Source organism: Prinia subflava, chromosome 4 (assembly GCF_021018805.1).
Source record: "Prinia subflava isolate CZ2003 ecotype Zambia chromosome 4, Cam_Psub_1.2, whole genome shotgun sequence".
Lineage (NCBI taxonomy): Eukaryota > Metazoa > Chordata > Aves > Passeriformes > Cisticolidae > Prinia > Prinia subflava.
This window is the reverse complement of record NC_086250.1, coordinates 7,396,469-7,423,333: the sequence shown is the minus strand read 5'-3', so window position 1 is coordinate 7,423,333 and position 26,865 is coordinate 7,396,469. Positions and strand designations below refer to the sequence as shown.

Genomic DNA, 26,865 nt, shown 5'->3' with positions numbered 1-26,865 from the left:
CTTCTCTGCTATTCTGATAGTGGTTAAAAGCAACCATAGTTACTACAGATATTGGCTTTGAAAATCAACTTCTGTTTTACCATGATATTTATTTTCTAAAAGATTTGCTAAAGATCTACCAAATTATTACAATCACTTTATGCACCTCTCAGCTTTATTTTAAAGTAACAGAAGAAGTACTTACTGGATTGTTATTGGTTTTCCCTGCAAGGATGATTCTGGCTTTAACTTTGTTCATATTGAAGTTTTTCAGGTAGGCATCATGAATTCTTTTGGCAAGTGATTTAAGATCTGCCATTTCTGAATCTTCTACATAATTTTCACCTGTTAGAATTTCTGCTTTGAGCTTGGCCTTCTCAGACCTCGGCATTCGCCCGAAACGTATTGCTGATGGGAAGACATAATTGTAAAACAAACACAAATTATACAAGAACGTAAACCTTTTACCATTGCTGATTAGAGCAATAAGATTTTTCTGTCTAGAAAAACTGAGTTAGAGGTGAAGAAACCACCCCCTTCCCAGCATAGTCAGTGACTAATATGCTACACTGGAGGAAATCAGGTGTTTCAGAACACAAAGTGCTATCTGCAGTGAGCTAGAACACATTCCTTTTCCCTTCTACATCACCTAAATATACTTGTATTTTGTTTTATCCTTATTGAGTTGTACAGCTCCCAATGTGAAACCCAAAGTCCACCTTGGGAACTCTTAAAACACTGAATAAATCCATGCCAGGAGCTTGGCAGAAAGCACACACACCATCTGGAGAGCTGCAACAGAGTCAGGCCTGAATCCCACTGCTGGCTCAGAACTTGCAGGGCATCCAGTTCTGTATTCAACACACCTGCACGGCCAGTGGGAACCCCAGCCCAGAGACCTGCATTTACAGCTCAAAGGCTACAGGCAACAAAATCTCCTCTGCCCCCAGTACTCCACACTGCTTTCTCAACAGACTAGCCCTTCAAGACTGGAGAGGAGGACAGTCTGAATACCAGTCTAGGCACTGGGATATTCTTCCAAGAGGCAGGAGATGCAAGTCTGAAACACCTGTGAGTTTGGAGGTCTCCCTGTTTTTGGGGAAGTGGTCTTGCCATTCATGGGCATGTCCACATCCTTCTTCAGCTTCAGTTTCAAGCTAAGCCAGCCCCACTGGGAGGTGTGCAAGGGTTTGAGATGCTCATACAGCGAGTTGCTCATACTGCATTTCAGCATCCAACCAGTGAGGACAGGACCTCACTGCCTACACAGAGCAATTCAAGGCATGAACACCATCAGCCCTTCAGCATGCCCAGGGGGTCTTCTCATGACACAAGGAGGTGACTCTAGGCATGATCTGAAATACAGCTGTGGACTTCAGTGGAAGTCCAACAAGGGAAGCCTGTTTGGAATCTGCCTTAGGTGCTTCCTTCCCCTTAAGGGTGGATGGTCACACCAATCTGTTGAAAAAGTGGAAGAATATCTGCTCTAAACTAAAACTTACAGTTTTAAGATCATGGGTGTAAATTTAGCTGTAGTGCTTTTCCTGAGAAGTATTACCAGCAAGTTAGCAGTCATCCCTTTTCCCTGCTGCCTCCCACGTCTGCTGCAATGGAACTGTGGCTGCTCCCTTCAGCTGGAGCACAGGTGGCCACAGTGTTTCCAGCAGGATGAAACAGCTTCAGTTCCTGCCAACCAGCAGGGCTCCCCTCTCAGCTCCCAGCCTGAGATGTCACTTTGTTGTCCAGCACACTTTTTGAGGACAGCTATCCTCAGTCTTGCAGACTACCAACCCTCCCCAATGGATCTCAGTCTCAGTCAAGGCTCACTGCAGCAGAGCCAGGTTCTGCAGAAGCAGAAAGTCAACTCTCACAAGGCCTGCTGCTGGGACTCTAGACCACAATGTCACCAGCAGCTTCCCCAACCATGTTCCCACCCCACCTATCCCATCTGTGTAGTTTCCTTAGAAAATTTGTCTCCGTTAGGAGACAATTTGTCTCCACAGCTTTTCACCTAGCCCAGCATTTTTACCTATTTTCACACTGCACCTGTCCCCAGGTTCAGCCTGGACAATATCAGAGCCAAGCAGGGAAAGCAAACTACTGTCCTCTGGCCAAGTGAGATGTGCTTTCTCATGGCTTGGCCTCTCCCTCTTCACCCACATTGCTCAGCAGGCTATGTCCTGCACAGAGAACTGCCTTGTGGGCTGAAATTGGTCTGTAAGCCACAAGCTTGCCACCCTTATCTTCAATCACTAGCACAAACAATAACATAACTTTTAAACTGGATATCTAAATGCTCTGAATTTCTACCATTCTGTTTAACAAACAACCTACCAGACTCCTGTTGCACAGTCAGCACAGACCTTTGCCCTCCCTCCCCACTTTCTGTACCATCTGCCCAAGAGCTGTTGCACTGTAACCTGAAAAATACTGAAGGCTGCTTTCCTACAGATTTCTATCGTACTTCACTCCTCCTCACAATGAAAGCAATTGTTCTCCTCCTACTCTTCTACAAAACCCTCGATCAGAATTCTTCCAGCATTGAAATTTGTTTCAATGGGAGTACTGGTGCCAAAGTTCTGGGGCGAAGAAAGCAAATAAATTAACATTCATATGGACAAACTGACATGCAGCACAACTGTATAAAGCTCATAACAGCACATTTGGCAGCTCTGGATCAACCACATGACCCCATCAGGGAAACCGGCGTCCCTCGCAGCGATCTATCCTACAAAAAATCTGAGGTTCAATTCATGTCTGTGAGTGAAAATGCTATCCAAGTGCCTGCCTCCCGCAGCAGGCTCTGGGTAGGAACAAACAAATTAAGGGCACTCTTACCTACCGTTATGTGACATTCCAACTGAAAGGCACTTTTGAAAACGACAGTACTGGCACTTATTACGATTTTTTTTCTGAATTTTGCAGTTGCGATCACATTTATCATAGATGAGTTTTAAACGAATTGTTCTTCGAAAAAAGCCCTATAAAACGTTTGAAAAAAACAGTATGTAATGTTAATGAATGTTGACTACTACGTGTTGATCATGCAAGTATTGTTTTTAATCTTTTACCGTTTATTGTAGAACAGCCTCTAACCCAACTGCTCTTCCCAGGATGTGTCCAGTCTGCAATGCAAGGCTGGTCACACACTGCCCCAACACAGGGACAGCAAATCCAGAGCCACCTCAACATTTTGTGTCACATCACAGAGCAATATGTCATTTAGGCTAAGGGACACACCTGGCTAGGAACTGGTTCCCCATCTCTAATGCACATTCTGCATTAATCCATAAAATTTACATTCAAATGACATGAAACATGAGAGAAAGCTGTACACAAAGACCGTTCTTTCTCTCCTGTTATTTTCTACTATAGAAAAAATATGGAAACCTAAAACATTAGAGGAAAAATAAAAGAATCTTATAGTTCATGGGTCATATCATCTCAAGAATTAAGCATTAATGATAAGAGTAATTTGCTCCAGAGACATGCCCTGGCCCCAAAACTACAAGAGGTACAATCCTAAGGGATTCAGGCAGCATGTGGTGGAGGTGAGAAATTCAGGATTTGCTGCTGTTGGAATAGGAATGTGGCATACTCCTCCCAACACAAATAAAACACTAGTGGAGCAAGAAGGCTTTGTTGTTTATGTTGTTGGTTGGTTTTTTTTTTTTTGGTCACAGTTTAGTGTTTTGTTTTAGCATTTCACTAACTACATGCAGAAAAGCAGCATTAAAATCATCATTGTGAATTGCTCCTGCTTGATGAAGGTCTGGTATTAAGTTATGGTATTTGATGACTTACTTCAGAAAAAAGACCACAGGTAGGTTTATTATTTAAATAATTGTAATGGCTAGAGCTATACTAATCAAACATTTACGTATCAAATATTTATCTTCATATTACCCCATAAATAAAGTAACATGATTTTGGTTCTTAAGAAGAAAATGATGACTGTACCTTACAACCTTCACAAGCATGTACTCCGTAATGGTAGCCCGAGGCTTTATCCCCACAAATTCTACATTCAATGTTTAATGCTCCACTGGGTGATTCATCTATGCTACCTGGAGCTGTGGCAAAATTAATGGATGAAGGACTGGATGCTGGTGAAAGGGTGTCTAAAAAAAAAAAAGGAACACTTCATAAATACTATACTATCAAGACTGATAACATTTCTATACTAAAAGCCACACAAAAAATGAGCTTATTCTAAAAAATAATCTTGTGTTAATAGTCATTAAGTGAACAAATATAATTTGACCATAAGTCTTTGAAAAATAATTTATATTCCCAGTGCAAATAGACATAAAACACAGGGTGTACCTTGCTAATTTTGATGCAACATAGAATGTCAAGAAGCAAAAGGCCTTACTGAAGTGACTCTGGCAACATGAATTAGACAGGTGATAATGGACCCAATAAATACACACCACACCAATGCTCTTTGAAGAAAGGTTGTGAACAGCTTATCTTGGCTTTACATCCTCCATCTCTTGTGGTGCAGGGATGAGAGGGGCATCTCTTGTTGCAGTACAAGAGACACATTCCTACCTCACACAGATACACTTCACATACACAGAAGGACCCCTGACATTGAAAAGCTACTCATAATTTTAAATGACAATCTAAACTGAGGCCTGAAAAGCAGGTGGAGGAGTCCTGCACATCAGTAGAAAGGCTGAACAGATATTAAAAGGAAGGTAGCACAAATGACTGCTTCTAAAATAGCCTGGCTCAGATATTTTGTGTTTCTCTTATAATGGGCAAAGCATTTCTGAATCGTGCAATGAAATAAACTTGCCAGACGTGCTGCCAGTAGATGAACACATTACAAAACGAACACGTTCCAACCTTAATTATTTCAATTAATATTTCCACCTTGTTTGAGGAAAATATTTTCTGAGGCCAGAATTTCTTTTATCTTCCATCTTGCAACTCGCACCACAAGACTTCAGCAAATTAATGGGTGTGTTATTTTAACAGACAGATTAGGAAACACTCATGAATGTAGGTCAGCAAGTATTACGTTGGAAAAAACCTTGGCACAGAACTCAGAGTCTCCATTGCCAGCACTGCCAAGCCCACAGGCATCAGAGTCACCAAGAACAGCCTAAACCCCAGGATTTTTTAAAGTGTGATTTCATTTCATTTGCCTTATGGAACTTGAGCCTTGAAAGTTTACATTTTGCATGTTCTCTAACCACAAAACCAACATGTTTTGCAATGAGCACTGAATACTCCACGAGAAGGTGACAGTAGCAGTTGATCTAAATTATTGTAAGTCTTGTACACACCTACAAATAATGGTAAAGCCTCCTGCCTCTGAAGGACCACGTTATAAACAAATACACACATACATAAAGCTTTTCCTGTACAAGGCATCTCTCTGATGAGAAGGTCTGCAGCTAAAAGGGAACAAAGTTGTACTCCTAGAAACACTCATTTGGTCAATAGTGGCAGGAGCCAGCTCTCCCCATTCCCTTCAAACCCACACTGTTCATTTCAGCTGCCTCGGTTCTATTATTCCAAGGTGAAACAGGAATCACAGGCTGGGAAATGATCTAAAGGAAGAACCCCCCAAAACAAAGCATAATGCAAACCAACCAAAAGGTTAACAGTAAACTGGCTTTCCTGCTAAAAGACTTGCAAACACCCAGATTCAACAGGAAAACCTTACTGACATCACCAGTGTCCCACACCACTGCAGTGATTCCTGTTCTGATCACCCAAACAGTGTCTCTGACTAAAGACTATGTAACGTTATGTTACAGCCATTCTTCAATGACATTTGTCTTATTATATATTAACTTATATATTAACTTTAGCCTTAAGTATTTTAAGACCAGGCCATAACCAGCTTATATATTTCTAGTGTCACTTCATCATAAACAACAATTATTGCATTAAAGTAGTTATTAATTTCTACCATTCTATTTATAAAAGAAAGTTTTATATTAAACCAAACTCTCTTACCTGTTATAACTGATCCATCAGATCCTGGACCATTTCCCAGTGATTGAAATTCTGTTAAACTTAAAGCTCCAGAACTATCATCACCTAGAGACTGGGACAGGTCTTGAATGTTCTCCATATCTTGTAGGAACTCTCCAGATAAAGGGCTGTCTATATCCTCCTCCTCCAAGGGAGTAAGGGGATAGAGCTGGTTTTCAGTGTCCACCATTTTGATCAAGTAGAGCAGTCACTTCAACTTCTTTTTACTGGTGAAAGAATAAATTTAAAAAAAATCAGATATATATATAAAAAAAATTTGAACAAGTTGCAGCACAGTGAATATAGGATTTCTAATAAAAAGGTGAAATATTATACAACATTCTATTGCTCTGGAAGCTTTATGCAACGTGAATCATCAAGAGCACAGGGTGGGGAAAATTCCCCAAAAGACTTCAAGATGAATGAAAGTTATGACAAGATAAATCTGTAGATTGTTGTTTTCTCTCAATTGCTGAAGTGTTTCTACAGAAGGCATTATGCACTTCCCACCAAAACTTGTAACAAACATCAATATTCTACTCACTCTTCTTCAGCAGGGAAAATAAAGGAGATGCTGCCACTATTACTAACTTGCCATCTCATTCTACAAAGACCATTAGTACAGATCTATTTGCCCAAAATCTTTGAAACAGGACAGTTTTAACTAAAAAAGGAAAAATAATTTCTATGTCACATAGTGCAGCAAGCAGGAATATGTAGGAGAATGGGAATTTATCCATGATTTCCAACACCAGTAACAGACAACAGAGACATTACCTACCAGCTGTGCTGCTGGGTGAGAGCTGGACACACAGCATGGATAAGCCCAGTAACACCTGGAAATAACTGTGCTGTTTGCTCTCAGTTATCTACCCACATCCCTGACATAACCAGAACATAGACTCAGAAATGAGAAAACCCTCATTTCATTTGTGAAAAATGAAAGTGAAATTCCTATCTGTGTAATGTATCTATTCTGTGATGGGGGAAAAGCATAGAGAAACCTCCAGCAACCCAAAGGAGACTACTAAATTTGTCTCTCTAAGGGGCCATCAGCAAAAAGAAGAGAGGAATGGCAGAGCATATGATGGGCACTGCTCCTCCAGGGTGCTCTCCGTGAAGTTCTCCTGGGCTAAACCAGTTGCTCACAGCACAGAAACACTGTATTCCTCTGCAGACACTCAGCCCCAGGATAGCTGCCGAGGTTCCAGCAGGCACTGGGCTTCTTGAACCCAGTGTTCCCTGCTCAATCACATCTTGTGGTACATCCAAGTACCACTTCTTCATCCAGCACATGTATTTTTAAAAGATTAGCAAACACTGAAGTCTACCTTCAACCAAAATAGGCATTATCTCTCAGGAAAGCTTGAGAGCTGATCTCTGAACACAGCAGCAGCTGCCTGGTATCGCCCAAACCGCACCATACTTTTCCACATTTATCATCAGTAAAATTCAGCAGCTTTTTCTAGCTAAATTTCTGTAAAAACAACCTAATAGCTAGTGAAACATAAATGGAGGGCTTCTTGTTTTAACTATTAAATTACATACCCTTTTGTACTTTCAAACACCACAAGTAAATTACAGCTGCTTAATCATTAGAGCTCTTGTCAATGATTAACTGGTACTTAAGCAAGCATGGCGACAACATAACAATTTCTGAAGACTGTCAAAATATACTAATATTCACAATACTGACAAATAATTTTTATAAGCACAGTAAGTCTTTAATGTCTTAATTTAAGCAGTAAATTGCCTTCTGGTTCTCTGTGTTCTGTGCATGTTTACACATGCATATGCTTTCATTGGCAGGTTTCACATAATATGCATTGATCCTTGCCTGAACAAAAAAAACCTTCTAAAATAAAAAGGGTAATGAAATTAATTTAATATTCACAGAGAGAATTTTCCTTTATAAAAAGCCCTATACATGTTACAACAGTAGATGTAGTAGATGCAGCATGATGATTCCACTCAAAGATCTGTGTCTTCTAAATATTTACAAAAATTCTGTGCCACAAAGACACCTGCAGAGGATTTTCTCAGTTCCCATAAAATACTTCAGTCTCTGTAGCCCCTTTCTTAGTGCCAAGAACCAAAACACGCAAACTGAAAACAGGAGAATAGAACATAGAAAAATAGGGACACCATTTCATGCAATTATGGTTTTAAGGTTAAACAGGTTTTACTCTCTCACATCCTGTTATCTCTGAAATATATCTATTTTCACAAGAAGTCCTTTTCCACCACCTCACTGTGAATACCCACAGAGTAACTTACCTATAAACTTGAAATCAGTCCCAAAGAAATCAGTCAGAATATTAAAGAAAAATACCTCAACGTGCAGCTATCAGTTACTTGCTTCATTTTTGGGAAGGGACACTAAACCTCCAGCCCTTCCACATTTAATACTTGCCACACCAGGGATAATCCCTGTAAGGAAAGAGGTCTCTGAGATGCAAAGGTCTCTGGGAAGCAGTAACAAAGTCTGATCTTACTGCATAAACAAATTGATCGTGTAAAGGCCTTGCTTGCAAATACCAGGGTTAAAGTTGAAACAATCATTACCTCTAGGTCATTTTGGGAATGCTGGGGCTGAAAACAGCACATGCAAAACTCGTGATTGCAATAGGTATTTTTAGAAAACTTCACTGGATAGGAAGATCCTTGAATATGTAAGCTGCAGAATATTTCCAACATCCTGATTCAACAGAGAAAAGAACGGAAAATAAAATTTGGTACCTAAAGTGTGACACTCAGACTTCCACCTGGGAAAAGATGCATATTTTCTCCTCTATCATGTGACAACTGATTCAGACTTCATAGTTTGTAACCCTATATACTCGTATTATTTTTTATTTTAAAAAGTATTAATAACATAAGACAGAGAACATTTTCTATGCACATGATGAAAAATTTTTGTAAGCCATCCCTTCATCAAGACTGCCAGTTGTACACCCCCTCTCAAAAAAACTCACCCAGAAAAGCTTAATCTTTCTTCCTTTTACTCAGCTGTACTCCAAAATACCATAAGCAACTTTGGGTATCCTTGCCTTTAAAAGAAATCAAAATTCACATACCTTAATTTTGAAAACTGACAGCAAAGCTGTAAAGTCAGGATCTTAAAAGTCACATAAGGAAAAATTCTATTCAACCATGATACAAATTCTCTCTGCAGCCCCAGGGCAGAGGAGTGAGCAAGTGGGGCTTGGTTGCCTCCTGTGGTTAAGCCCAGACAAAATGATAAAAACAACATGGGAATGGGGTTTTTTGGTTTTATATTACTCAGCAAAACTCAAGGAGAACTTATTGAACCAGGAAGCTGGGTTTCTTTGGACCCAGGATTTTCTGTCCCACTGGATTTTAAATGACATTGGCTAGTGTATATTACACATCAGTGTCTGAACAGGACCACTCAACTCTCCTTTTAAATGTGACCTTCCTGCTTTAAACTATTCAGCTGCTTTCTAGACCTTCAAGATTGTATATTCACAATTTCCTCCAGTGCTTTCTTTCACTTACGTAACACATTTATTATACACTAAATAGTTTGGAAAATTGTTTGTTTTGCCAAGATTACTGTTTAAGAAGTAACTAATAACAGGACAGCAACAAAACTATTCAGGAGATAATGAAACTATTTATTTCAAATATCATACCCTCTAGCTTTCACACAACAGAGGCAGTTACCAATGCAGGAAAAACTACAAAGAGGAAATTAATTTTCAGCAAACAGAAATAAGAGAGGTAATTCATCTCACCTAATGTCAAACAGCTCACTTAACATGTCTGGGTTGAGTGGAGCTCAACGGGATTTCCAGAGCCATGACTGATCTTCGAGGCCATGATTACACACTAAAACCATGGCACTTTTCAATCCAACCACTTCCCTGATCCAGTTCACTGCAAAGCCTTACAAATACCAGTGCTGGCTCAATGGAGAGGGCACAAACAGGCAGCTGGAAAGAGAGATTCACGTGCTGCACGGCCAAAATACAACTGCACGTGCAGCCATAATCTCCTCTGCAGAATCCAGTGGCTGTGTGGACAGGCAGGGTCTGCAAACCAGGCACTTGCACTGCCTGAAGTGAAGAAGTCAATGCCTCTTTGGCCTCCTGTGAGAGGTGGAAACTGCTTTATAGATCAGACAGCACCTCTCCTAGATGAAGGGGTATCACTATCTTTTGGCAGGACCACGGAACTGTCATGCAGGCTGCTATGTGCATGGATACTCACCCTCCAGCAGGAAAAGTACCACTGAAATCCAGTAAATGGAGGATACAGGCATTTACTCTGAGTTGACACAACGTGCTCCAATAAATAACAAATATTAAACTGAAATTCCAATGCTGGAAACTCAAGCTGGGAGTAGAATCTAGCTCAAAGAAAGACTTCAGTTGCTCGTAAAGACTAAAACAACATCCTAGCATCAAGTGGCTTTCTAACGGAGAATTTTAAATTCAACAAGCCCCTCAAGATCCTGCTAACTAGGAGCTCCATTCAGAAGACTTTATCTTTACACTGACTTCATATTATACCAGAAAATGGATTTCACCATATTTCATCCACACCACTAGACTTGTCAGCCTGTACCAGCCAGCTCAGCTTCAGACGTAAGGAAAGACCACAGCTCCTGGGTATGGGTGCAGTAAGATCCGAAGGCTGTGTTTAAAGCAGCCCCTGCAATCCCTTGGACAACACGAGCCAGATTTGGTTTCATCAGCACCGGGACAGGAAAGTTTTGCAACCTTTGCCTCCAGGCTCCAAAGACAAGACTTACAGGTCTATCACCTCAAGTTTACACCTATCTGTAATCATGCTTGCTTTCTTCCACACAAATGTATTAAACATGGCATTACTCAAATTTGCATCAAGGACGTTCTGATAAAAGGAAAATCCCATATTGTAAAGAGTGGAGATTGAGGTGTTGTTTGAACTGCCTTCAAGCTCAAATAGGTTCAAGTCTGCACAGAATACCAACATGACTGAGATTTTTGTTGGGTTTGTTTTTTTCTGCTCTAAATGTGAATTTTCATATCCAAAAAGTAAATGCTTTGGAGGCTTCTGCAATTGGGAATAGGAGGATTTGAGTTTTCTGTCTAGTAAATGCTGAACTGAAACTAAAGTCAGAAATAGCTGTATGCCAAAGTAAAGTTTTCAAATCTCTTAAATCTGTGTCTGCTCGATCCTTTAAAGAACTGTCTACTCAGGACTTCAGTATAAGTCAGGAGTAATATAAATTAACAATCTATATAATACTAAGGGTTATTGAAAAACTTATAATGTTTTCCTTCAATTTACTATTTTCTTCAATAAGAGTTTTTGGAGGGGTCTTTGTTGCTTTGGGTTTTTTGTTTGTGGGGCTTTGGGGATTTTTCTTTTGTTGGTTGCTTTCCGTATTTTGAGTTCCTAGGTTTTTGTATTTTTTTACATTATAATCCAGTCTGAAATTGAGACAGTACCAAACCCAAGCAAGCACTCCCAAAGACTCAAGTGAAAAACTTTGTGTAAAAAAACTCTTTTGTTTTGCTTCAACTTTTACAGTTCAGATACACAGAGAGCCTAAAAACCTCTCAGTTTGTAATGTTTCCATTTTTATACTCAAACTGACTACCAGCCTAATCTACAGAATCAAGATACTACTGTTAATAAGGCTTTAAAAAAATCAGCCTGTAAAGCAGTATGAGGGAAGATTAATCAGTTTATGTAATAAGTTGTTAATACACTTAAAGCAAATATTCACGTTGGAGTTCATAATATCGAGTATTTTTGTGGCACTGAAGAAAGTGCATTTTATTAACAAGAGATTCAAAAGGACAATGAGAATTTCTTTTCTGCAAAAAACTAAGCCATGGCAATGCCTTAGGAACCACTATGTTATAGAGTAGTCTGTGTTCTCTGCCATGTGCTGCCTTTCAGGTTCACTACAGCTCCACCAACACTGCTCACAGCTCACCAGAGTTTCTAATGAAAACCCCACTGCACTGTCACAACTTTGCACTTCCAACACACTCCCTCTTTTTCCTTTCCTCTCCCAGATTTTGGGGAGCAAATCCCCAGATTTTGCTCTTCATCCAATCCACTTCAATGTCAGTATCTCTTGAAGTCATTGCAATATTCCAGTCAAATTATTCCACGCTTGAGGAGGATTCAAAAGATTACATGTGTTAATCACAACAGTTTGTGCTTCAAAGTTCTCCAGATTCTAAAGCCTCTGTGACAACACCTGGCAGGCCATGGAGCTGACAGAACATACTAACACACATGCTGGGAGTGTGTGCTGAACACTGACATGTGGAGACCACAACTGCTGAGAAATTGAGATCTGGTGCATCATTTAAGAGGCTGCTCCCGCTGCGTGTACATCAAAAGCTGGGGTTTGATTTATGAATGATATCTGAACCCAGGAGAGGTCACATTCAGACAAACACGACATACATGTATTTGCTATTTGATCCAAGAGCCAAGGTCACGTTCACACAAATGTGTCATCTGAGTATTTGCTTTATTTTTATTACCTCGTTGATGAACTTATTTTACTTTCCTCATGTCCCAAAAACTCCTTACCTGTTTATTCAGTGTGTCCCAAAAACTACTTACCATTTACTTGGAAGTTGCCAGGTTTTTCCAAGTTTTGCAATACTGTACAAGTGTCTGACGAGCTAATTATATAAGCCAAGATTATGAATTGATTAACAGTTAGGGACACCCTAATTTCAGAGATCAGAGGCTAAATCTGGTTGCATGGTATGGCCGGATATAAGAGAATTAAGAAAAAAGGAACAAGCCAAAAATCCCACAAAAACTGCACCCTATGAACTGAAGGCATAGATTAGATGTCCTAAGCCACTGTCAGGTGGGGTTTTTCTTCTAAAATTAATACATAAAAATAAGTTTGAGTGGTGAAGCCAAAGTTGATTACAACATGTACAGCATTTACAAACAGCCCACGCATTTGTCCCAACATGCTGCTCACTGGGAACCAGATCCTTAAGACTACCTTGGAATGCTGCAATTGTTTCCTTATACATGTGATTACTGCATCTCAGATTATGAAAAGCGCCTGCTCAACAATTTTCTGACTATACCCTGATAGTCTACAGAGACCTCATTTGTTGAAGGATACAGGTATCTGAGGGAAACAGGCAAATAGAAATTGCATTTTAGAGTGGTGACTCGATTATTATCTCCAATATAATCAATTCCTGAAGTAAATAATATGTAAGCCCCTTGCTAAGTCTCCTGCAGAGTACATTTTCACTACATATGGTAAAAATAAACTTCATAAGGTAACAAATTAAAGACATCTGTGCAACTGAAATTGTCAATTAAAATTATAATCTAATACACACAGATGCAGAGCAAGGCAAAATTTTTGGCATATTGATGGTGCTGCTACAGAAACCTCTCACTCAGAAGATCTACTTGCTCACATGCTTGATAAAAAAAACCAAAACCAAATAAACCCACAGAAACATAACATACATGACTGTTTTGTCACAGAAAACATCATCACTTTTACAAGCATAACTGTCTGATAACTCTTCCTTACAAATGGGAAAAGACATACTATATCTATGAAAAAAAAAGCCAATTGCAACTAACTTGAAGTGAAACAAACACTTGGATGCACTTTGTGAAACTGATGGTATTTTAATAATCTTTAGGGTTCATGTGTGACTACTGATAACTTAAAATGCATTCTTACAGAACAGGATATAGGAATCCCTTTTGTTATCTGCAGACCTTTATGTGTGATAGCAAATGGTATATATTATTGATAGTAACATATTCTTTAGTATGTTATTGTAATATATATATATATCACACATTATCTTGTAACATAACATACAGCAGTAACATGCTCTTTAGAAATTAGAATCCTTGCTGTGTTATAAATAAGAATACTTGTCTTTAGCTGCCATTTTTCATAAAAGAAGGATAAGAAATAATTACCTAATCTTTTGTTTTCTGAGCATATTTAACCTTCCTGTATTATTTCAACCTTGCTTGTTTTTTAGAAGAGCAAAGGATTGTTCCTATGACATAAATACTTCAACTGAATACAACCTCATTCAAGGCCATGTATTATATTTGACAGGTGCCAATTCATTTTGAGTTTATTGACTGGCAATGGAATTTTTGCAGCTGTATATGATTCTGCGAGTTTAAATCACACAATAAAGGCTTGGGAGCACTGAGGCAGTACCAGATTCCAGAAGTACCATTCACACAGGTGTTTTTATTGCCCCCTTCCCACGTGGCACCCCCAAAGCACCACAAACACACCGTGGCTGCTTCAGCCTGAGCTGGCTTGTCCTGCTGTGCTGGCTGGAAAGGGACAGGCCAATGCTGAATTCATATTGCATCACTTCCTCAGCAGGATCAATGTGTTTTCCCTTCTTCTTCCCAGTCACCAACTCCCATGACAATGACAGAACTTTAATGCCTTTGCAGCCATTACTGCCCTCTCTAATTTGAGAAGATTGGCAGGTTCAGAATTATTGGGCTAGGGCCACAGGACAGCAGAATATACTGTATACACCTGACAGGTAACCAGAGCAGAAGAGGTGAGAACACAATCCTGGAAATTGCTCTCAGTTTTGGGGCAAAACTCTCCTCCAAGACTGATCTGGACATTTGCCTGCACTACCCCCTAATTCTTGCAGACATCCTAATGGCAACATTCCTCCTGAATAAAGAGCTATTGTTTTGGAATGAAACTTTCAATATAAAAGGAGAGGAAAAAAAGAAAAAGAGAAATTAAAATTACTTAATGCAAAAATTTGAAAGGTGTGTTTAGCATACTGATTTGTGATTGTGAAAAGTTTCATTTGAGTCTTACCTGCCATTTAATGATTAGGCCTTGCAATCCCCCATTTTTAGTTGACTTAGACAGATACAACTTCTCCGTCTGACAAACTCCCAAATTTTGCCACCCTGATCTCATTACACATCCTGCTTAGAAAAACAGAAATAAAAAAGCCCACGACTTTGCATCTGTACCTTTTCTTACAAAAGCTCTCCTACTTAAGACCAGTATTTCTTTAAAAGAGACATGAAGTCTCTTAGTTTTCTCTTTCAATTTATAGCTTAAACTTCTAGCTCAGGCTCCTTATTGTTTTGGCTCAGGACAAAATTCCAGTTGCTTTGGTATCTGATACAGCAATTTTTGCTTCCAAGATCATTAACAAAAACTATGTTTCTTCTTCAAGAACACCTCCTTTCAGTCACCAGCACACTCCCTATCCCAAATTTCAGCTTACAGTCCTTTTCAATATTCTTTCAGCTGTCTTATCACTCTCCTCTATCAGCCATATCAACCCATCCCCAAATCACCTCCTTCACTCCCTCAGTCCTCAGTGTCCTGTCTCAGCTCCTGCAGCATCTGCACAGCTGCACCCCTCACCATCTGCAACTCCTCGCATGATTCATCACCAAACATAACAGACCATGATTATTCACTGTTTGAAAAGCTACAGTGGAATTTACATCTCCTTCTGGAAGAGATTCAAGAAGCCTGAATTCGCCTTCTTAGCAGAGAACACCACCACTGTGTATTTTCAGTGGTTTTATTTCACTGATAAATTTTATTCCTTTGCCCAGACATAATAACATGACTTATTTGATAAATTAAGTTCAGCCTAACAGAGGGATTTATATCCTTTAAAAAATAATGACCCTCAGATAAAAAATTACAGATTTAGGTCTCTTCTGCTTGCAAGTATCTTTTTGAAAATTGAGTCACTCCAATGGGCCAGCTTTTATACTCCTCTACCAGCACAAAAAAATCCAATGTCTTCTGTAACTAGCACCTGAAGCTGTGTAATTTACTTACTCTTTATTGTGCTACAATTTCACTCATTCGTTAGAAGTATTTTTACAGGCTCTTGTTGCTCAGCTATTACGTTTAAGTAAATAAACAAATGAAACCTGCTAAAAATAAACTAACTTCAATTTAATGTCATGCCACAACTCAGAGTGGAATGCTAAACAAAATTCTTTCACTTTTTGTTGCTATTTTTTTGTTGGTTTTGGTTTGAGTTTTTTTTTTTTTTTTTGTTAAGAGAAAGGCCTTCAGTTTTATTCTGACAATTGAGACATCCCTACCTTTAAAAGGTTTTCTTTGTGGTAAATGTATCACTCAAAAACAAAGTTTACACTGAATTAGCGCTACTGACAGGAGCCTTGGCAACAGGCATGAATGCAATTAATCTACATTTTTTGGCAAATGGACATCTAGTACTTGTACTTGCAAGCTCCTGACGTGTCAGATAGAGGATATACTTGGGACACATGACTTCACAGCTCTAAATCAGGTCACTCACTACAATATACAGATCACAAGCCTCACACTCCTGCCTGATCAAAACGTGGCAAACTGTAACCAATTATTTTCCTGCCATGTTTTCCCTGCTCATCCTCTATGACATGAAGGGTATCTGGTGCCCAGTTTAACAGCAATACCAGCACTGCTGTACATCTGCCACCCCACTCCTTCTAACCAAGGAAGCATCTGAATTGCCGAAAGGTGGAGGAAGAATGTGAGTCCAGGGAAACAGCCAGGAAGAGAAGACCTCTTTAAAAAGCCATGAATGTACTTTCATATTCCAGTTTTACTTCACTTTGCAAGGCATTTCAGCTGGCTTGAATCAGACTCTGAAAGAGCAGTTATGGGGACACAGCACACAGTCCCTCTCTGGAGCACAGCGGAGTTACTGGTTGCAAAATAAAGCTACCTTAGGGGTACCTAGACAAGTCAGCTCAAGTCACACAGCTCCCTCACACCAAAAGGATATCCCTTCAGCAGCTCCCTGCACTGCCGGCCCCGCACCTTCGCTCTCCCTCTGCCCTTCCAGCCACGCTGCTCCCGGTGCCTGCGCTGGCTCTGGCGCAGTCGGGTCCCGCCGGGCACCTCTGGCACCGTGACTGCCGCGGGGCCGGAGCTGCTCCGGAGCCTCCCCGGCACCGCTGTGCCCGCAGCAGCTTGGCAGGCTCCCAGGAGAGCGCCCAGCCCCGGGCACTGCACGCTGCTCTGCATCCCTGCGATCCCCGCGCTCCGAGCCAGCTCCCGGGAGCTCTCCCTGGCCAGTTTTATTGCCCAGGGCACACACAGCCCCGGTGACACAATTCCCTTCTCTGAATCGGTACAAGTGTAACAGGAAAACCACGGACAGCTACGGAGAGCTGAACAGACCCATTAAGGAGCAGCTAACAGGACGGACAGAAGGGTATGGATGCGAGAAGGAAAGAAAGAGCCAAGATCCAGCCATGCTCTGTACCCACACTCCTTGCTGTAGCCCGTATTTACAGGGCTGTCAGGAAGCACTGACAGAGGACATCCCATTCTTTTCTGCATTTATGTGTTCATTCATACACACTCCCTGCCTTTGCCAAGTAAAAGAGAAATAAAATGAATGACAGCTGCAAACAGAACAATTCTATGTTCTTAGAGGATAATCACGATTACATTTCCACAGGATTTATTACAGGATTTATATTCTTGAGAAAATGCAACTCCTTGTAAACTTGATTAGAATGACAGCAGCTCAGTATGCTGAAAATCAGATGCCCAGAATGCACATTTAGCTTGAAAATTTGGCAGCTGTTTGAAAATGTTGGCCTGTTTATGCACAGTTACATCTGTACATCTGCAGCACAGAAGGACAGCTCCAGCTGCTGCTTTGCTCAGAGGCAGCAGCCCTGTGCTGCCTGTCCCTTACTCACCTAGGTACTAAAGCTGCTCCCTGATTTGATCACACTGCCCTGCTTAACTGCACACAGCATGTCCTTTATCCTGAGGTGGGCAAGGATATACAAACTTCACTTGTTTTTTATATATACACACACATATATAGCTGTTTTGTAATCTTCCACTGAAAACTTCCAGCGAGCCAACGATACTCACTATGAGGCGTGGGCTGTAATTAATTGTATTTTAACGTCAGAGTGTATGAATTAATTGACAGCTGTACTGGAGGATTCCTCCACCCTGTTGGACAGAATGCCACCAGGCACTAATAAACAAAAGTCTCCAAAGCAGTCTCCTGACACAACACCCACCTTCTCCCTCCTCCTCCACAGATCCAATTGGTTCCACAGTGTATTCTCCAGCCTCACTACTCCAGGGAATGTTTTCTGTCATGTCACATGTTGAATGAAGATGCCAGAGAGTTTGGCTTGGTTTTGTTTGGTTTTGTTTAATGGGAGCCTGCCCCATGACTCCAGTGTCAGGTACTAACAGCAGGTTAGCAAACATCATCAGGAACTCAAGTCTTCACTTTCAAATAAAGTTTTGCAATTAAGACATGGGTTGTCTTTACCTTCTGAACATTCACATTCTGTGGTTTGCTCTGTGATTTGTTACATCAATCATTTCCCATAAATAATTTTTAAAACAAAATAAGCATGGAGCACTTGTGTAACAAAATAAAGAATGCCAATACAAGCCTATATTCAGGTTGAATAGAACTTATTGAGTGTAACAGTGCTGGGTATACACAACAAAACACTAAGACCTGCCTCCAAACCTTAATCACAGGCTGTAGAATAGTTTCAAATGGTCCATTTTAAGGATATTTTGTTGTTGTTAAATGTAAATAATATTAAGTTATTGTGGTATTACTTTTCTACTTAAAAGACATCCAACCCTAAACCATTCACCACAATAAATTCTCTCAGCTCCAGGATGTTGTACACTCACAAATGAGTAAGGATCAGCTCAAACAGCAGCTCTGGTTTCCTTTACATACTTCTCAACAGAATGAAAACAAGCTAATGAGATACAAAAATACGAAATATGAAAATATTGGACTAACTTGCTTTCACATGTATTTCATCTGCCCAGAAACAAACGCCAAAGAGCTGTAAAACCTCAGTACAACTTCAGCTCACTGCTCTGAGCCCCTCAAGGCAGATACATTTTGGAACAAGTCTCTTTTCCTATTTGGAAAGATTTAGTGAATGATTTCTCACCTTATATGTCATTTAAAAACCATGATAATGTATCAGCATTTTTAGAAAGGGGTAGGTAATTTGTCAAATACTTTCCAATCTCTCCTACTCTTAGTGATTCCACAGGCATTAGGCAACTCGAACTTAAAACAACAAATCCAGATAAATACAGCACCACAGAATAAACTATGCCTCTTTGGTAGTTTGCATCTTTCCAAAGTATAAAAAAATCTTAACACTATACACATTTTAAGACTTATCAAAGACTCACATAAACCAGTCATGTAACAACTCAAGGCTCAGTCAGGATTAGAGGGGCAATGAGTTTTGCTTTATAATTTATATTAATCTGTGCACGAGCAGTCCTTCACTGGACACAGAAATTACACTTCTTAGATATTTAAGACACATGCAATGCACTTATAAATAAACATTGTTTCATAAGCAGAAACTATGAGAAGTGGTATGAGGAAGTGGAGTCGGATTTGGCAACATCTCAATGCCACATGCAATCTGGTCGCACAACAGTCTCCTCAGATCACTTGAGTATCTTTAAAACATGGCAAATAATACACTCTTCGAGAGATTTTAGTTTTATTTTGAGGATAGTGATGACTAAGAGCCTAACCTTACCTGACTTTTTACTTCAGTGAAAAGTTCAGCTTTCTACTTCATAAAAAGTCATTCAATATTTAATTTAACAGACTTGGTCCTTTGAAATGCTGAGCACTCCTAAAATATTAAGAATTCAGAATTCTACTGACTAGCACCTAAGACAGCAGTAGATATCAGAACATAAGAAATTTTACTCTGTTCTCCTGATTGTGCAACTGTTCTCGGTTTATCAATTCTTTATTGGCAGTACATGCTCAGATTTCTGTCCTTGCCATTTAATTATACATTAATCATTCTTTACAGAGGTTCTATGCTCAGTCCATGTATGTACTCACCCCTTCATGCAGCATCTTGCAAGGCTGACACAGAAGTTGTTTTCCAGAATCTCTTCCCCTTCCATTTCATGTGCAGATTGGTGATAACAAGCAGTTCTTCATCAATAAAAAGCTGCTGACATTCTTAAAATAATAAAAATAAAGAGTGAACAAAATTTCCTAGGGCTCATTATACTGATTTTACATAGCTATTTTTAATATAACTTAAGAAAAATATTTCTTTATGCTTCTTCGAAAAAAAAAAGCTTTCATTTCACCTGGGCTAAAATTGTTTTTTAAATGACTGAGTTTTTTAATACGTCCCTAGTTTTACAGCAGGACCACACTGACATCTAGCTAACCAGGGAATATAACTGGTATATCCCAACATAATTCTGATCTTTCTTCCTTCATACTAAAAGAATTCAAAACCACTCAACTGAGAACACCATAGTGACAGCCCTGTGCTATTTAATTATCTGTTATAGAGTAAAACACTTTTACTCCTAAAGAGCATTCTCACAAATGTCCCAGTCTTTCTGTGGACACATTTAGAGCAGTTATGGTTTCCAAGGTGCACACACTGCCCCATGAGATGTCTTTGCAACTGAGCTTTATTTTGAGCATTTACATCCCAAAGGTAGAGATTGTTTTTATATACTTCATAAGGCCTACATTAAAAAAGCATACATAAAAATACCAAACAAATTAAAGATTCAGAGACATTTTGGAAAAGTGGATTAAAAAAACCGTTTAAATTCCAAAATGATGTAAGAAAATGTGCTTGTACATTTCATAAATGTGAATTCAACTTCATTTATTTTCCAAGACAAGTATGGTGTTCTCTTTTTTCCCCCTAGCAAAAATATGACATGTGCAATAGAAGGAGAGCTCAGAACCCAAATCTCATCAGGAAAGCTATAGAAAAGCCAATAATAGAGCTGTTTGTGATTTTGAAGTACAAGCTGCTTTTGAAAAAACAATAAGAAAAGTTATGTTTCCTTGCCCACTTTGGGACAATAGTGAGCATTATAATCTATTTTTTATAATGAAATTAATATCTTAGGCCATATATCCTACAGTCCCGCAGGAAATTATTGTCCCTTATATTTTTATAACACTTTATACATGAAATATTAAAAGCCTAACAACACAGAATCACAACTGCAGTGTAACCCTCTGTCCATGGTTTAAAATTCATGATACCCTTTAAGAAGACTGAAGCATTAACAGGAAATGAGGACACTAAACAACTACTGAAAAGCAAGTGACAAACCCACAAGGTGTTCCAATAGGCAGCCAAAACTCCCTGTGCACCTGACTGTAGAGGATGACCGTCAATATAAGGCAGCGACAGCTTGATAAGAATGTTTTTTTGGACCATGCTAAGAGTTCCTTCCAAACATGGGAAAAGATAGTGAGCCTGCTGTCTGTGGAGTTCCATAAACCTCTGATAAGGTCTGCACACTCTCATCCTTCCAATACACTACGCTGCATTACTTGAAATTCCCAAAGTTGCCACTCAAAGTCACCAGGAGCCGATGGCTCGGGAGCTCACGCCAGCCACCAAAGGTTATGATACTGGTTTAGGTTTAGCAGACGTGTGACCACATCACATGAACCACAACTGCCTCGGTTCCAGCACGAGACCAGGTAGCAGCCTCAGCGCTAAGTCAATGATTCGGGATTTACAAAGGAAACACTTCTTACAGCTGATCCGTTTTGCTGCCTGCAAAGCAAATTTTAAAAGGTGAGCAGTGCCAGATGCCAATGAGAAAGTCTGTGCATGTTCTGTAATGCAAGGAGTTTGACCACGATTTTCCTTCACAACAAAACTTATGCAACACCTTTATTAGTGCAGTACTACTAAGACACCCAATGCCAAAGGTGCCAAACATTATCGTGGCAGATAATCCTGTGTGACGAATCCTGTGCTCATACTACTTCCATCAGAGAGCTTAGGAACAGCTCCCCGCGTCACTGAGTGAGACTGGGCCAATCTTAATACCAATACAAGGCAACACCTTTTCGCACTCCTTTCCATTGTTACTTCTGGACTGCTTTTGGAAAAGCAAGTATCCAGCCCCACAGGGACAACCAAGAACTTGGCAAACCACAAAAGCAAGCCCCGGAGGCGTTCCCACCGCCCTGCTCCTGGCTCCCAGGACAGAGGACCCTCCTCTGACCAGCCGACCGGGAATAGCGCAACCTGCCTGACTGAGCCGAGCCAACAGCGGGAACCTCCGAGCACACACTTGCTGCCCGGTGCCCGAGTTCATTCCAGGTTAAGGGCAATCCAGATGTTCCATTCAGGAGACACGACAGTTGCCAACCAGCCCCTCGTGTGGCAGGACATTGCTCCCTCCTCCGTTCCCACCTCCAGCGGCCGGAAACCCCGCTCCCCCGGGGCTTCCCGGGCGGCTCCTTACCTGCACCCGCCCGCGCCGGGCCGGCTCTGCCCGTCCCGCAGCCCCTCGGCGCCGCTCCCGCAGCCCTACAGCATCTCCCCGGGCCGGCTACCTCCTCCTGCTGTCCGCCGCCGCTCCGCCGAGGGCTTCACACCGCGGCCCCGGAGAAATAAGTGATAGCGAATAGCAAGGGAGGGGAGGAGAAGAAAGGACAGGTCATTAGCAAAGCCGCCGCCGCGTTAGCGAGGCGGGGGCGTCACCCAACCCTGGGCGGGCGCTCCCGCCTCCTGCCGGCGCCCCGGCCGGGACACGGGCACCGCGCGGGCGGGGGGCGCCCCACGGGCAGTACCGTGCATCGCTGCCGGGCTGCGCAGGGCCGGGTCGGGCCGAGCCGCGTCCCCGGCTGCCGGCGGGGAAGGAGCGGTAGCGGGGAAGGAGCGGGGAGGGAACGGGATCGGGAGCGGGGCGGGAGCGGCCGGTGACAGGTCCCGGAAGTGAGGTCGGCACACACCTCCCGCCGCGGCCGCGCGCCATTGGCGGGGCGGGGGCGGCCCCGCTCCCCTCACAGCCCTCAGTGCCCTCACAGCCCTCACAGCCCTCACTGCCCTCACAGCGCTCAGTGTCCTTACACCCCTCAGTGCCCTCACAGCCCTCACTGCCCTCACAGCCCTCAGTGCCCTCACAGCCCTCAGTGCCCTCACAGCGCTCAGTGCCCTCACCACCCCTCATTGCCCTCACAGCCCTCAGTGCCCTCACAGCGCTCAGTGCCCTCACCACCCCTCATTGCCCTCACAGCCCTCACTGCACTCACACCCCTCAGTGCCCTCACAGCGCTCAGTGCCCTCACAGCCCTCAGTGCCCTCACAGCGCTCAGTGCCCTTACACCCCTCGGTGCCCTCACAGCCCTCAGTGCCCTCACACCCCTCACTGTCCTCACAGCGCTCAGTGCCCTCACAAACCCTCAGTGCCCTCACACCCCTCAGTGCCCTCACGCCCCTCACTACACTCACTGCCTTCACTTGGTTCGCTCCCCTCACGCCCCTCACTGTCCTCACAACCCTTCACTGCCCTCACAACCCCTCACTGCCCTTACAACCGCTCACTGCACTCACACCTCTCACTGCCCTCATTGCCTTCACTGGGTTCGCTCCCCTCACACTCCTCATTGCCCTCACTGCTTTCACTGCCTTCACACCCCTCCACTGCTGTCAAACCCCTCACTGCCCTCACTCCTTCACACGCTTCAGACCACTCGCTGCCCTCACATCTCTCGCTCCCCTCACAACCCCCCGGGGGCCGGATGCCTCCGTGCCCCCGCATTTTTACCGGGACATGGGGCTGAGGGTGTCGAGACCCCGGGACGTTCGGCCAGGGGCGCACACAGCCCCGCCGGCCGAGGGGCGGCCCGCCTGCCGCGGGCCCGGGGAGCGCCGCCTCCCTGAGGGCCGGCGCGGAGGGGCCGTGGCTGAGCCCATCCATCGCCCTGAGAAACACGTCTCAAAATCCTATAAATGCGTGTTTGCCTTCACATTTGCATTCCATGTGGGGAAGAAAAAGACCCAATTCACCAACCAACCAAAATTTAATCAGGAACCCCACCTAATTAGTGAGCTGAGTAGTCAATGGCACCATACCGGAATGATAAAACAAGACTCACTTCAGATGTTTGCAATGGGACCTTAAATGAGGCCTAGAGAGGGAAGAGAGCACTGTCTGGGGGGTTTGGTCCATACTGCAGTGAGCACCACACTTAATTCCATACATTTCTCATAAATTTTGGTTTAGCACGTGGCCCTGGACGCCAGAGCACTCAGTGCAGAAACAACAGTAATAGCAGAGGCTGAAAAACCCCCAAAGGCATGGCTCAGGACCAGCCAGCAAAGGGCAATATTGACCATGGAAAACAAAAGCTAACTAAAGGCCTTATATTGATTTAAAGCCTTTTCAGACTGTTTCAAACAGATTCTGGTCACAGTTTGACTTCTGAACCACTAGAGCTGCTCCAAGGTCTGTCCCAAGTTGGGCCAACACCCAATGCCACAAGAATCAGTTGATTTAGCAGGTTAATTCCCAATTTTAACACCTACATATTTCCCCACAGGTGAGGTGACATGGTGCAAGTGCTGCAGTACAATTTGCTAGAGTAAGATGTTGGAATGGATGCAGGCTTTTGCCTGGGGAATATTCATGTTTTGAGGGATTCGCCACTGTTGCCAGAGAGGCATGCCAGGCTGACTCAGCTTTTTATCCACACCTCATCTTGTCCTGACTCACACACAAGCGCTGTCCCAAAGGCAGTAAAAACACAAAATATTTATTGGAATTCAAAATGAGTTGTGGGTTGTTTCCTGTTTATGAGCTGTGAGCTCCTCAGCCCACACCAGCATGTAGTAACCTCCGTCCGCAGCAAGGAGAGCTGTGTTACTCCATGCATGGAGGAGAGCTCTCTTAACCCCTGTTCTGGAAGTGATTCTTCTGAAGAACTTGGAAATATTTTGTCTACAAAAATGACTGGTGTTGCAGAGACTGGTAAAGGAGAATCGATTCCACACTCAAAATATTTGCCCAGGAGACTGTAGCAAATCCTTTTGTACTGAAAGAGCTTTTAAAGTGTAGATTACTGACTGGATTGTGTAAATTTGTATCACAGTTCAAATCTTAATCACATACTAAATATCATAAAAATCCATTAGCTATTTAAATATGCAAACTTTTAGAAATCAGAAGTTAGATTGTTTACTAGGTTTTTAGCTGGAATAACCTTCAATTAGTGTTATATTCTATTAATATGCAATAACCTTATTACAATTGCCTAACAGCTCAACAGTTGTGGAAGAAGCAGCCAGATTTGTGCAGTTGTTGATTTTCCATCTTCCCAGTAGCCAGCTGGCTTTGTCAGAGACCTGCACAGCCACACACAGCTTTTCTATCACAAAACATTTTCATTTGCAAAAGAGAAATGCCTTTTCATTTATTTAAAGGCCGGCTATGGAGTCTCTCATAACAATTCTGTGGGAGCACATGAGTAGCTCCAAGTCAGCACAGACTCATTCAGAAATCTGGGAGGACAGACCATAGCAGGAAAAATTGGCAGCGTCTTCGCCACCTCCTCCAACTACGGGCAGAATGCAGGAAGTGGGCTGACCCTGCGCTCAAATATTTGCTGCGGTTTCTCTTGCTGATTTGATGATAGAGATTTTAACAGACAATGGGCCTTGTTTTTGCTGGGTCATCGTGAAATACTTCCCCTAAAAAGTCGATAGAGCCATAGAGCCTTCCCATTTGAGTATTTATTTGAAGTGGGAACTGCAGAGACCTGGTATCGTAGCCAGCACTTTATCAGCTGAAATAGCATACATAGGGTTCTCTTTCTCTTTGAGTGCCTACTGAAGCCTTACAGAACAAACACGCACTAATGGAAAATTCATTGAATTAATCTTTAAATCATTCTTATTGAAAGAATAGAAGAGGTTGGGCAATCACAAAGCAACAAGTTTTATGGGCAGAGTACACTAGCAGAAGTCTAGAAAACTATCGGAGAGTAATTTAAATATTTTTGTGTATAACTTTGTGCATACTGGATTCTGCCCCTTTGTACCTGGTAAAAATATGTCGAAGCCCAAAGTCCCATGTGATAATGAACATGAGAGGATTGAATCTGATTTATTTAATATACACAGTATATATATGTTATATATATATATATATAATAAAATTGTTAAAAGCACACTTCTCTCTCATTAAATCAAACCCCTTCAAAAAACCCCAAACAACAGCCAAGAAAACTGGTGAAATAGAGGAGACCAGTGAGATATATTCACTCTGAGCTTTCCTTATGAAGCTCTCTCTCAGCGTAGCAGCCCGGGTACAGAAATATCTGTGCTGCTTTGCTTTGCTGTTGGTTTTAGGTCAGGCTGGGTTTGAGGGCTGGTTGTTTTTAGATGCATGTCTCTCTCCTGGATTAGAGCAAAGCTCTAAGGCTAAGGGTGGTAAATGAAAACATTTAGATAAGTCACATGAGACTCATCTGCCTCATTTTACTATGACAGGTTTTGGATGGAAACAGGATGCAACTTACAGGTTTACACAAGCCTAATGTTCCACAAAACAATTTAGACATTCCATTTTTTATAAAATCTAAGATGAGATTATATTTTACAACAAAATAAGCAATGAAGCTGTTACTTACATTTAATATCTGTTAGAGAAGTTTACCATGCCACCCCATCTATATAGGGTATGGCCTTGGTCATTCAGATAATTTCTTTTCATGTTTGAAAGTTACTTTGCTCATTACTCTTCACTTACTGAAACAACTCATTACTTGTCAGAGCATCAAGATCAAGCATTGCAGGTGTCCATACATCTCTTCCTGTGTCAAAAAGACTTCAGAATAGTTGCATGTAAGATCATGGTGCTTTAAACCTATTAACTCTTCTTAAGCCAAAATATTTAGAATTCCTCTCATTACTCTTTATGCTGGTGCTGTCATTGTCTCTATAGGTTTTCACTACATGATTGCCAGCCAGGCTGAGAACTGGTGAATTAATTTTTCTTTTAGTGTTTACCCCCTCATCATTATTACAGCCACTGTGTTTCATTTC

General features: G+C 41.8%; 1 protein-coding gene across 8 annotated transcripts in view; it reads right to left on the bottom strand.

The window, feature by feature from the left end:
- PPARA (peroxisome proliferator activated receptor alpha) overlaps window positions 1-22,744 on the bottom strand; it is a 33,050-nt gene extending 10,306 nt beyond the window's left edge. Inside the window, exons 1-8 of one of the 8 annotated variants that reach the window (XM_063395321.1) lie at window positions 22,611-22,744; window positions 22,283-22,407; window positions 21,564-21,582; window positions 19,875-19,997; window positions 5,956-6,200; window positions 3,940-4,100; window positions 2,822-2,960; window positions 185-387 (exon numbers count right to left, since the gene is read on the bottom strand). In XM_063395321.1, coding sequence (XP_063251391.1) covers window positions 185-387; window positions 2,822-2,960; window positions 3,940-4,100; window positions 5,956-6,163 — 711 coding nt within the window. In that variant the 5' untranslated portion in view covers window positions 6,164-6,200; window positions 19,875-19,997; window positions 21,564-21,582; window positions 22,283-22,407; window positions 22,611-22,744. The other 7 variants (XM_063395323.1, XM_063395320.1, XM_063395318.1 and 4 more) reach the window with 7 other exon arrangements.
- Between the last annotated feature and the right edge of the window lie 4,121 nt (window positions 22,745-26,865).